Source organism: Manis javanica, chromosome 12 (genome assembly GCF_040802235.1).
Source record: "Manis javanica isolate MJ-LG chromosome 12, MJ_LKY, whole genome shotgun sequence".
NCBI classification, from domain to species: Eukaryota; Metazoa; Chordata; class Mammalia; order Pholidota; family Manidae; genus Manis; species Manis javanica.
In genome coordinates this window covers 2918527-2930695 of record NC_133167.1, presented here as the reverse complement: position 1 = coordinate 2930695, position 12169 = coordinate 2918527, and the positions used below count along the sequence as shown (strand labels likewise).

The 12169-nt window shown below is 51.5% G+C and overlaps 1 protein-coding gene across 50 annotated transcripts in view; it reads left to right on the top strand.

Annotated features, from left to right (window-relative positions):
* Positions 1-12169, top strand: part of LRRFIP1 (LRR binding FLII interacting protein 1) — a 131090-nt gene that overhangs the window by 43697 nt on the left and 75224 nt on the right. For 3 of the 50 annotated variants that reach the window (XM_073217906.1, XM_073217902.1, XM_073217899.1), the window contains exon 1: positions 8572-8817. The exons of 37 other annotated variants lie outside the window; for them this stretch is intronic. In XM_073217906.1, the coding sequence (XP_073074007.1) occupies positions 8752-8817 (66 nt within the window). In that variant the 5' untranslated portion in view covers positions 8572-8751. Of the gene's footprint in view, positions 1-1677; positions 1807-8571; positions 8818-12169 lie in introns of those variants that run through there. 10 more of the 50 variants (XM_073217922.1, XM_073217916.1, XM_073217913.1 and 7 more) reach the window with 7 other exon arrangements.

Sequence of the window (12169 nt, the reverse complement as noted above, 5' to 3'; positions counted from 1 at the left end):
TGAATAAATAGTGAGGCCAGCCAAGAAATTTTGGGGAAAGAACAGTGAGGGTGATTTTCAACTTTTGTAGCTTACAGTTTCTTCATACAAAATCCTACCTCCCTGTTATACTTTCAGTGGGTCCTTTGCTGCTTCCTAAATAAAGTTCAAGTTCCTTAATGTATTAATTTTTTAAAAAGAGTGTTCTAACAACATCTAAGGGTATTCTGGAAAGCAATATAATTCCCACGATTCCATCACTTAAATAGAGCAGCTCTTTTGTTTATTCGGCTTCCTTCCAGTCTTTGTGTGTATGTATACATTTTTACATAGTCGCATTCATAATATGTTTGTCCAAGGACCTAGAACACTGAAAGGTTGGCTCTGGGAATAGTAATACAGCAGTGTCAAAATTCTGAAGTGGGGTAGCTGCCTGAAAGAGTGCTCCAAAAATGCTGGTTAAAGCTTTAAACCTAGTCCAAGTTAGTTGAGACTACTTACAGCCTCTCTACACCTGTATGTAAATGGGAATTCCAGGGTCCCTTATCTTGCGGGAAAGATAACCCGGGTACTGCAGAATAACAGACAGAATGTGCTGCCAGTTCTCAGGGATGGTACCTCTTCACACCAGACTGGGGTCCCACTGTTCACTGCCGCCCTGTCTGCCAGCCGCGTCGCTCCCATTTTACACAGGAAGCTGGGAGAGGTCACGGGAGTTGACCGGAACAACAAACTAATAAAAGCATTACAGGGATTCCAGCCAGATTTTCTCCCAGACCTCTGCTTTGGAGTTTGAGGGCCTTCTGCACAAATCCCACATCCTGTGGAGAGCAGAGGGTTGCCTGCGCCCACCCCAGCCTCACTCTTCAGCACACGCCCCTTTTCGGTCAGGCCTTCCCAGAGGGGCTTCCACCATCACACCCTCGGCCTTGGTGTGAGGGCGCCATCTCAAATGTCAGCTTCAAACTTTCCTCCTTGCAGCCCCCCCTCCTGTTCCCTAATGTCTGGGGCTGACTTTCCTGCTCCTCCTGACTACAGTGATGAGCCCTGCTTTTGAGTTCTTGCCTGGTGAAACAGGAGGGCCACAGATTTTAAATGGTATTTGGAAAGAGTTCTATCTGGACCATTATTTCCGTGCATCCTGAGCTAAGGATCTGTCGGGGCATGCCGTACCTGCGTAAGTTGACAAGGCAACGTGCTTCTGCCGTGTGGGTGCCTTGATGAAGGCACCAGCACCCCCAGATCAGGGGTTCTGATCTAACTAGGCACCATTTTGCCTCCCAGGAGACACTTGGCAACGTCCAGAGACATGAGCTACCGACGTCCAGTACAGAGAGGCCAGAGCTGATCCTCCGAGGATGCACAGGACAGCCCGCAACAGAATTGTTGGACCCAAAATGTCAATAGTGCTGAGGTTAAGAAACCCTGCTGTGTATTATAGGAGCGTTCCATAAAATCTGATTCAACATTTAATACAGACGCCCCCGTGGAAGTGGGGATAAAAGGTGGGGGCTTCGGTATAACCAGAGTGGCTAACATCAAACCCCTGGTCAAAAGAAACATTTCTAAAGTCTCCAGTGGGCTTAGAAGACCACGCCTTTCCATTATTCAAGGTGGGTCGAAGCTGCCGGGTGAGGCGTTGCGTGTAAATGCACCTTTAATTGACCTCCTTGCTGGTAGTCAGAGATGACGTGGTCAGGAGTGGCTATCTGATCTCCAGTTATTCCAGAATTTCCACTCCTGTGCCAAACATGTCTCTCCAGCCGCTGTTCTTTGCTCTTCCTTAAACTTCCCTTGAAGTTCATCTAAAATCTTCACTTTTGAAAGGTGAGGCTTTTATGTTCTATGTTGAAGTCTTCTGTAAAGATATCCAGTTCATACAAATTGATGATAAAGGAGCTGCCACGATCTGGGACTTTTCTGGACGCTAATAGTGGGTGGTTTTTCCTTGCACTCTATTTCAGGGGCCAGGGTGCAGAGGGGAAAACCCTTACATCGGGGCGTGAGCATGCGCTCTTAGTGGGATGCTGAGGGTGCTAGAGTCTTTATTTTCCTTTAGGAAAATTCCTTTTCTCAGAAGGGTTATTTTAGGGGTGCTGTTTTAGAAATTCCTGTATCCTTAGGTAGGAAGCTTTCTCACTTTTCCTGATGTTTTTTGCTGTCCTTATGTTGTCTCCAAGTCAAGCTGCTTAGTAGGAGTGACTGATTTTTAAACTTTTGAATTTATCATAGGTGCCCTTAAATTTCCTTGTTTGCTGTGGGTACTGTTTAAATCCAGATTGCAGAGTCCTGTGGCCCCCACACTTCCTGTCTGTGAATGACATTGTCAGCCACATCTGTAACCTGATTAATTTCTGTTTTTTTCAGCTACTAGGGTAAAGACTTATTTCATGGCTCTATTAGGAACATTCTATCTTTTCTGGACTATTCAATTCATATGCCAAAGCCAAATAAATGGATGAGTATCTAGAAAAAAAATATTGCTTTAATTTTTTATATCATCATTTTCTATTCCTAATTATGCATTTAAGCATACATATTGGTTTCTTTCTTCTCAGTGGGGTGTGCTGTCCACCAGTGAATATAAATATTGAGAGTAAAGCTTATTTTGTCATTATTCTGAGCAAAGGCATTTTGAATTAACTATTCTGAGAGCACATATAGATGGTTTTTCTTTGCATTCGGGCTGACTTAGGGGGATTTTCAGAATTATTTCTATATGACTGAGAAATGCATAATGAATTTTAGTTGTTCTGTTTTCAATATTTTTAGAAAATAATCAGTCGATATTTGCAGTGTGTTGTGTGATGAAAAACAGAGCTGGTTCTCTTAGGAGACACTTTATTGAAGGCATGCGTGGCCATCTCCTTGGAGGGCATATGGGAGAGGTTTGTGTGATCTCTCAGATCTCCGGTCTGGCCTTAGGGTCCCCAGTTCTGAGGGATGGAGTGGATAAATGGCTACTTGTTGTCGGGATTGCTATGGCCTATTCTTGGACACTCTTGGCAATGAGCTTAATTACAGAATAAAAGAGATTAGAAGTTGTCTTGAGTGCGGATCAGAGCTCACCCTGGGCTCAGGGGAAGAGCCCCTGCAGGTGCTGAGCGTCGCCACAAGGCCGCCGGAGGCTTTGCGACAGGCCCTCCCGTCTCTTTTCCTCCTGCCCTGCATCCTCCCTCAGCATCGTGGTCCGGCCCCTGCACCAAGTCTGGACTTCCTGTCATCTGCCCTCCCCTGGCCGCTCTGATGCTCTCGTCCGCATTCAGCCTAGCATCATGCAGATCCTGCACGTCCACCCCTCACCCTGCCCCCCTCTCAGGCCTCTTTCCCACCCCCACCTCACTTTTTCTCACTGTCCTCGGACTCCAGCCTTCCAGCCTCCACCCCTCCTTAAAATCAGAGGAACACATGAGAAAATCTTGATCCTCCCCTTGATCCTGCCTTCCTCGCAGATTGCAGAACACCATTTCTCATACATGCCCAAATCATTGTAAATGTTCACTGCAGAATTTCTGCAATAGTGTGCAATAGCCAATGTTTTTCTAGGTGAAAATTAAAGGCTTTCTCAAAGCCCTGTTCCCTTCACTCCATCTGCCTGGTTTAACACTGACATTCACACCAGACTTCTGGGAATTTCTGTGAATGGCTGCTTCCAGGAGACATCTCTGTTTTTTCCGCTTCTCATCCCCCGTTGTCTTGGCTCATCCCCGACAGGCCTTTTATTCATTACATGTGGGAGTCCCAAGATTCCTTCCTCTGCCTCTTCCCTTACATGAAGGCTGCTTTTTCCTCATCCCCTTGGACCACTTGGTACTTCTCATGCTGAACAGCTGCTGGGCATCCCACCAAGGCTTTCCGCCACCACTGCAAATCCAGCCTAAACTCAGACTCATCACCTTCCTTAGAAAATCCAAAGGGATTTTTAAAAAATCTATTATATGAAAAAGAAGTGTCGTGATCGCTGGGTTCTTCATTATGCAAAAAAAAAAAAGTCCTAAAGATATGCCATTTTTAAAAGAGTGTCTATTCCCAATTGCTATGAAAATATAAAATACTTAAGATCAGTGACAGACAATGATAACTCATGAAAGTCCTCATTTTATTAGGAAAGTCACCGACCCATCCATCATTCCTGATGAGAACCTCTTCCCATTCCGAAGTGCCCCTCATAGTCGGGGATGGGCGGAAAGTGAGTCCCAAGTCATGGGCAGCTGGGAGGGTGAAGGGCGCGGTGTCTGACCAGCCGGGGGGCGGGTGAGCCCGCGCAGAGCGCCTTGTCTGCTGGCAGCCAGATCCCTGCTGCTCCCCAGCCACTCTCTCCACCACATGCTCGGTGAGGATCCTGGCCTGTGAGCCAAGTTCACTGTGGGCCTGAGCTGGCGCAGCTGACTGGGTGCAGCTTCTACTGCAGGATCTGTCTCCCCCATGGGAGGCCCCTGCTAATGCCCAGCTCAAACTGGGGGAGCCAGCTGCGGCATCGACCTGGGTGTGTGCACTGTGTTGCCAGCGCCCCTGGAGTGGGAGAGGTTTGCTGTCTAGGCGAGTCCCAAGGAGACAGCTAGGGCCATTCACCTAGCCAGTCCTTTGACTGCCTGTTCCCAGTGAGGACCCCCACCAGGTTGGGAAGGTTGGGGAGGAGGACCCTGTGTCAGGCTGTGTGCTGGATGCTAAGGGCTCCAACTTTCAGTGGGCATTCGGGTTAAACACCTGCCTTCACCCTTCCCACATAAGGCAAGCTCTTCACCCTTTGTGGGCCTCAGGGAGTGGATTACGTGCTTTGTAAGCTGAATGGTGCTGTGCATCTGGGTAGTCATTTCATGAACCACCTAATAACAAGAAGTGCTTCTGTGATATTTGTCGAAAGTTTCCGTATAATATAACACCATAAATGTAAGCTCACTGAGAAGTATTTCAAGATGTTATTTTGCTGTAATCAATAAGGGTGGTGATTCATGTTCATGCAAAACGGCTGTTAATAGCTATGATTTAGAAAAATGGTTTCATGTCAGTCATCTGAACTGGGAAGGCCATTCCCCCTCCCCCATCTGCCCTGGCTCGGTCTCCAGGGCTCCAGCCCTCAGAACCAAACGGCGGTGGGAGGCGAGGCTAGCAAACCTAAAAACAGACCGACACCACAGAGACAAGCAAACCGAGTTTGGGTGTGGCCAGACTGGTTAAATGTTCTGGCATTTGCTGGTTAGCTATGATTCTGATGTTCCCAGAACAAAACCAGACCATTCTATTTGTCTTCTGTTCTTTCGTCAGGAGTCCCTTAGGAAATGAAGGTCCTGCATACAACCTGGTCATACATTGGAGAACTGCTTTTTAGGTTTTTGATATTTACCCTCTTTGGGGAAGGCCCAGAAGATCACAAGCATGGTGGCTTTTAGATGCTTGGTTCAGCATTTCCAGAAAACCTTAAGTGCCCTCTCAGTGCAGAGTCCCTGGGCTTCAATAGGGACTGCATACTTGCACGTCATTAACTGCCTGGCAGCTTGAAGGGGTGGGGAATTCAGAGCCAGCCCATTAGAAGTGGATCCTGATCAAAAGAGGGGCAAGACTGAACCTGGGTCATTAGCTTCACAGATCTTTATATAGAGACCCTGGCCCCGTGCTGGCCCAGTCCAGATGAATGGCCACCTCTTCCCGAGCATCCCTGGCTCTCCCTCCTGGCTGCTCAGACCATTTGAAGGCACCCTGGGTTTCTTCTGCTCCCAAGCATTCAAACCTGGAGCTTCCTGTCTCATTTATCCTCACCTGATCCTCCTCGGTGGTTTTAGCTGTCTTCTTCAGGGTAAAGGGTTTGTTACTGTGCCCAGCTGCCGCCCGAGCTCTGGATACTGGGGAGAAGACTGTTTCCCCTACTCCAGAATGTGACCTCCCACAGCCACACCCATCTTGGACTTCTTCGCGGACTTTCCAAAAGCCAATACGTAGGTTTGCATCACTCATTAATTAGCCTCCAGTGGCCTTGCTATGAATGTTAGAAAAAGGAGGAGCTGGGAAGGGAGCTTCAGTGAGGGGCCCTTTTCATTAGAGACCTACTTACATCAGAATTAAAGGAAGACAACTAGACTCTTTACTTTATTCTTGGGCCCTGGGATCTAAATCATAACACCAAGAAGCATGAATTCAGCACTCCACCTACAGCATAGATGTGGGCACTTGCCCCGCAGCCGAGAATGGTTCTGAGATTGGCAGTCTCACAGGACCAGCTGGGCTGAAACACACACCAGAAGGCAGCAGACTCCATCTAGATGGATGTTAGAAGAGCAGTTTTCTCTGATGTGCTCCTGTTTAGTGGAACAAGAATGTGCGTTTACTGTTATCATGTTATTGCTGGTATTGTTGGTTCATTCCTGAGACTAAAGGCAGTCAGCTAGCTGCTTCTCCATGACAATGTCCTGCCACCCAGGGCTTCTGTGGCCAGCTCCACCCACTGCCTCTCTGGGTATTCCCACCTCTTGGCCATTTTAGCCCATTGTTGCCCAGCTTCCTTCCTGCTGTGGCGAGGACAGGAAGGCCCCAGTGCCTTGGGTGGGGCCTCTCTGTGGGCAGAGGGGAGAGAGGGGGCTGAGAGGCCGCAAGGCAGGCTGGTGTTTCCATCAGGCTGGCAGGCAACCTCACTGCTTCACATGAGACTCAAGACACAGGGACCGAGGGACTTGCTCATGGTCCCATAGTAAGTGGTAGAACCAGGAATTGAACCAGATGGTTTAATTCGAGCCCACTTACTCTACCCTCTCCTGTGTGGTTTTTAAGAAGCAGATAACGGCATCCCCAGCAAGCAGGCTGGGGAAAATGCAGCTGTCTCCAGGAACTGCTCTGTGACAGACAGAGCAAGCGAGCCCGACTCCTTCGTCTGCTCTGGGAGATGTGGTCACAGGGCCTGGGGAGGCCTGTAGCTCTAGAATGTGAAGGGAACATTCAAACCGAAGTCTCGAAGAAAGCTATTTTATTAATTGGCTATCATTCCCATCTGTAAAGTTGTTGCTACTACCAAAATTTTAATTGCTTTCCATGATAATGCTAAGTCCCAGAATTGTTTTATGTAGTTTATTTTCTCCAACTCTTAACTTTACAGAATCAAGAATTTTAATACACTAACATGCAATAAGTGTTATAGCAAGAAAAGAGGTATAGCAAGAAAAAGGAAGGCATTTCAATCTCTTTATAAGTTATTTTTGCCAACCTAACGATAACTATCCATCAAAACCTGGACTGTGCACACCCATCAGAGTTGAAACCTGCTTAATGTCTACCACTGCGACCTCTGTTAGCCTACCCTCTTCCTGGGTCAGGCCCTCCTGCCCCTCAGAACCTCCTGCCCGCCTGTCCGCCTACCCTCCCGGGCAACCCTTTCATCCCGAGACCCCTCCCCCAAAGCGCGATGCGCAGGGGCCCTCTGGCCACAGTGGGAACGTGAGTGCACACAGGTCACGCGCCAACATGTTACGGAGAATTAAGTCCGGGTGGCACAGAGTTGGAATTTAGGGGACTGTAACATTTAAATGTGAATTTGTGGTCTCTCAATACTTTATGTTAACGTCTTGCGGAGAATTAGGCCGAGCGATTCTGTTCAAAGTTCCCGTTTTGGGGCGGGAAGGTGGTCCGATAAGAGCCTTCGAAAACGTGTCCCCAGGGCACGGGCAGGAGGAGGGGGCGCAGGAAGGCCCCAGGCGCCGCAGGCTTTGGGCCTGGCCAGGGCAGGTTAACATTCCGGTGAAAATGCGCGTCGCTTCCGCCCCGTGCTTCTGCCCCAGCCCGGCGAGGTCACGAACCGTTCCGCGCTCGGTGGAGGGCCTTAAACACCGAGCCACGCGCGTTCAGCGACCGGGAGAGGCGCGCGCCGGGAAGTGGGCTCCCTGTCCCCGAGCGGCCGCAGCCTCGCCCCGGGCCCGCGCCCCGCCAGCCCGTTTTCTGCCGCGCCTGCCGGCAGAGCGGAAAACGGCGCGGAGCGCGGCGCGCGCCGAAGCCGCGCCCCCTCCCGGGGTGGCGCGTTAACGGGGTGCCCCGGACGCAGGTGCTACTGTCCGCAGAAGCCCAATCTGGCCTCGGTCGGGGCACGTCGCCGCGCAGACTGCTGGGTTCGGCGAGTAGCCGGCCCCGCCCGCGCAGGCCGCGCCCCAGGCACCCGACCCGGCGAACCGTTCTCCCGCTGCCCCTCCAGGGCAGACCCCGGGCCCGCCTGGGCCCTTCCGCGAGCCCTTTCCTCCCAGAGGCTCCCCACGCCCCTCCCCTCGTCTGGGGGCGGGAGGCCGGGCAGGGCCGGCTGGGGTCTTTTCCCCCCGCCTTTCCGGTCCGGGCCGGAGGGGTGGCTGGTGATTGATACTCCCGCCCCTGGGGCGCGCGCGGGGGCGGGGTGGGCGGGGCTGAGCGGGGAGCCCGGGGACCGGGACCCTCGGGGGCAGCGCGCACGGAGAACGGGGGAGTCGTGGGTGGGGGGTCGCGGGAATGCGGGAGCGCCGAGGGCGGAGTTAGGGGAACCGGGGGCGGGGCGGGCACTAGGGGGCGGAGCCCGGCCTGTCTTCCCCGGGCTCCCCGCTCCCTGCGGGGCGGCCGCGGCCACCTGCGCCCCGCCCCTGCGGCCGCGCCCAGGCCCGGGAACCGCGGAGGCGCGCCTCCGCCTTGGGAAGGGCGAGTTCCCGTCTCGACCCGCGGGCAGGTCCCGGGATGCGGCTGCGCTGAGGGCCCTCCGCCCGCCCATCGACGAGCCCGGCCTCCCTGAGTGCCTTTCCCGGCGGTGAGAAGGTGGGCTTGTAGCCGGCCAAGATGACCAACCCTGCGGCCACGCAGAACAAGGAAATAGACTGTCTGAGCCCAGAAGCTCAGAGACTGGTAAGAGGAAAGCACGTTTTCGAAACTCGGGTCTGACTGCGAATGTACGGCCCTTGGTGTTCTAAGGCCAAGGGCAGTGGGCACCTTCTGCCGCAATCCTCTGGGGTATGGGTGGGCACCGCCTGGCCCAAGGACCCCCTAAATGGACGTCCCCACCCGAGATTGTGCCGTGGGAGCTGGTCCTGCCCCCCAGCTCCGTGTGCGTGGTTCCCCGGGGCTCTGGACAGCGCATTTTCCTGGACGACGCCCCTCAGGGCCGAGAGAAACATGCTCGCTTCCTCCCGCCGGTAGTGTCGGCCCTGGGCTCTGCTCCGCCTCGGGACGCGGCTGTGAATCCAGCCGAGGTCTGAGACCCGCGCGTAGCCTAGAGTTATTCGGAGCTGCTGATCGGGTATTGTACAAAACACAGCGCCTGGGAGCTGGTGCCCAGAGCTGGTGCCCCCAGTGGCTGGGGTGGTTTGGAGCGCTTGTCGGGCCCTAGACCTTAGGGCCAGTGAAGTTGAGCTCGATTTCTCCGGCTCCCCAAGGACCCCAGTCCCCAAATCCGACTTGGCTGGGCTCCCGGAATCGCCGAGTCTGGACAGGACCGTCCATGGGTGGGATCTCGCAGTGTTCCAACTCAACACCCAGTATTGGGGCCATGGATATGATGGTCGTTCGGTCTTAAAATTCGGCTGAGCGTGACGTGGGGAAGGTCTGTAATTCCCCGTTTTTCATGCAGCTTGTGGATGACCGTGAATAGGATTACTTAAAGATGAAAGGGTGCACTTTGGAAAAGAAACGTGTTTTCAAGTTAGTACTTGCAGAGAGAGACCGTAGATTTCCACTTTACCCGCCTTTCTGGGTTAAAGTGTGAGCCCCCAAACAACTACTCCTTCACCTAGTAGGAATCAGTTATCCACTGTTTTGTGGATAATTCAAGATGATTCAGACCGCCCTGACCCTGGGAGCTTACTGGGAAGTGAGAGCGGTATAGAAGCAGGTTCTGACTAATGCATACTTGGAAGTCACTTTCCTTGCTGAGGACTGTCAGGTGGTCTTTCATGCCTGTTTCAGCGTGCTGCTTCCGTGACCTCACTTAAAGTTTTGGGCGTGGGCCAGACCTTTGGAGCTGGTTTCTGTCTCTTACCCTGATTGGTTTCCAGAGGGGCGCCCACAGAGAGATCCTTGAATTGGCATCAGGGGAGGACCTGTGGAGGAAGGAGGGATGGGAAAGCTGTTGGGAGAGGCTGTGTTCCCAGGGAGCTGCCCGGGCAGCCACAGATGGCAAGAGCAGGGTGCTGCTGACCCTGGCAACAGCCTTCGAGCTCAGAGGGTGAAGTGCTGGGCGGGGAGGCCCGGAAGGAGGGAACGGGCGAAGGAGTGTGTGAGGAAGAGGCACACAGGCCATCAGAGGAAGGCTTAGAAATACCACCTGGAGGCCCAGCACTGGCCACAAGGTCCCTTAACCCTTAACTCAGCTGTGGATGGATCTGGTTGAGATGCCTGCTTCCCAGAAATGCACCGGCACAGGCTCACCGTCCCCTTCCCCCCAGCCCCGGATCCAGAACGCTCTGGAAACCAAAAGTGGTTTGTTTATTTTTGTTGTTAAGTCCACGACAGAATCCATTTGGCAATGAGACCCGTCCTGGCTGATGGGAGGCTGTTCTCAGTCTTAACCCTCTTGATGTGGATATTCAGACATTTCTTTGTGGCCCTCTGGGTGCCTGATTAAGGGCTGACCCCTGGCTTGATGCTAAGGGTAGGCCGTGTGCATCACCTTCCGAAATCCAAAAATGCTGAATTCCGAAACACATTTGGTCCCAGGGGTTTCCAGTAAGGAGTGAATCTTTCAGTGCTTTTCTAAGTAAATAGTAACAAGAAATTTTTTTAAGTTGGACATGGGGCACAGAAGTAAAACACAGCTCTTGTTTTATGAGGCTAATGGTTTGGTTGAAAGGAAACATGCTGAGTTGCTAGTCAATGGGGGGGCACGGCTGGAAGTGGTTGCGCCTTAGACGGGAGTCACACAAGCCACCTGGGAGGTACAGGGTTCCAGCTGGAGACTAGTGGGCATTTCAGACTGGTGCATGCCAGTGTGTGTTCTGCATTAAGTGGCCCTGTGTCCTGGAAACGGGGGTCTCCAGTCTCCGAAAAGAGGTCTGGGGGCCACATCCATGTGAGAGAGGAGCTGGGGTTGGCAGGAGGCGGATCTGTTGAGCTCTGCTGCGCCCAGCAGAGAAAACAGCCGGCTCTGAGCAGCAGTCCAGGCTCCTTGCACAACTTCCAGCAGGCCCTAGAGCTGCAGGGAAGGGCAGTGTAGAAACCATGCCCTTCTGTAACTTGTGTAACTTCCCCATGTTTGTGATGAGTTGTGTCACCTCTGGTCTCTCTCCACAAACAGATTATCACTAAGCCCTCCCAAACCGCCACTCCTGTCCCAAGGAGAGGCCGTCAGGGTAGGACGTGGCACAGTCTCCCACGTCCCACATCACTGGTACCTGTGCCAAGGTGTCCAAGTCTTGGTGAACGTGGGGGGTGAAGTCAGTGCTAATAAGGTGGTGGGCCCTGCCGAAGCTCAGTCTGAGATTTTGAGTTCTGGGATCATATGGCTTGTTTTAGTTAAATTGTTTCAACAAGCAGTTAAGATAAAAAAATTGTAAGTTAGGTTGTTTCTCATAGGATTAAGAGTGTCCCACTGGAGTAAAGATGGAGACTAAATTTCCCTTTTTCTTTAAGACTTTAGTTTCTGTTGGGCCTGAACTACTGTCACATAGCGGGAGACTCCTTAGCAAAAATGTTTCTAAAAACCTGTAGCCTAAACTGCCACTTACACTGAGCACAGGAAATCAAGTTATAGATGTCAAACAGTTTTCAGGCCACGTTGATTAGAGTATTACCTGATCAGAGGGAGGCCCTTATCTAGTTTCTGCAGACTTGGAAGGCTAAGGTTGGCATAATGTGTCTGCTCCTCAAAAAGCAATGTTCAGGAGAAATTTCTTATCCCTGAAAAATCAGGCTACATGACTCAGCAAAGGAATTGTTTATGACTAGTTACTCATATGCCAGAGTTTCCAAAATATCTGTTCGTGTTTAGAAGTATTAATCTTGGAGCCTCAGAGGCCGTAAAGTTTGAATTACTAACCAGTTATCAAAATAAGCCTGTTACACCCCACTGTATGTTAGACATGAGGTAGGGAGAAGAACAATTTTTATTACGTTACTGCTTTTACTCTGGGCCACCCAAATTTTGTTTTTTGTTTTTTGTTTTTAATACACTTTCATGGAATGGATTTATTAGAACTTTCATTATTGAAACTTCCTAGATAAAATTCAGTAAGTTAGCTTCTTTCTTCCAAGTTAAAGTATTATT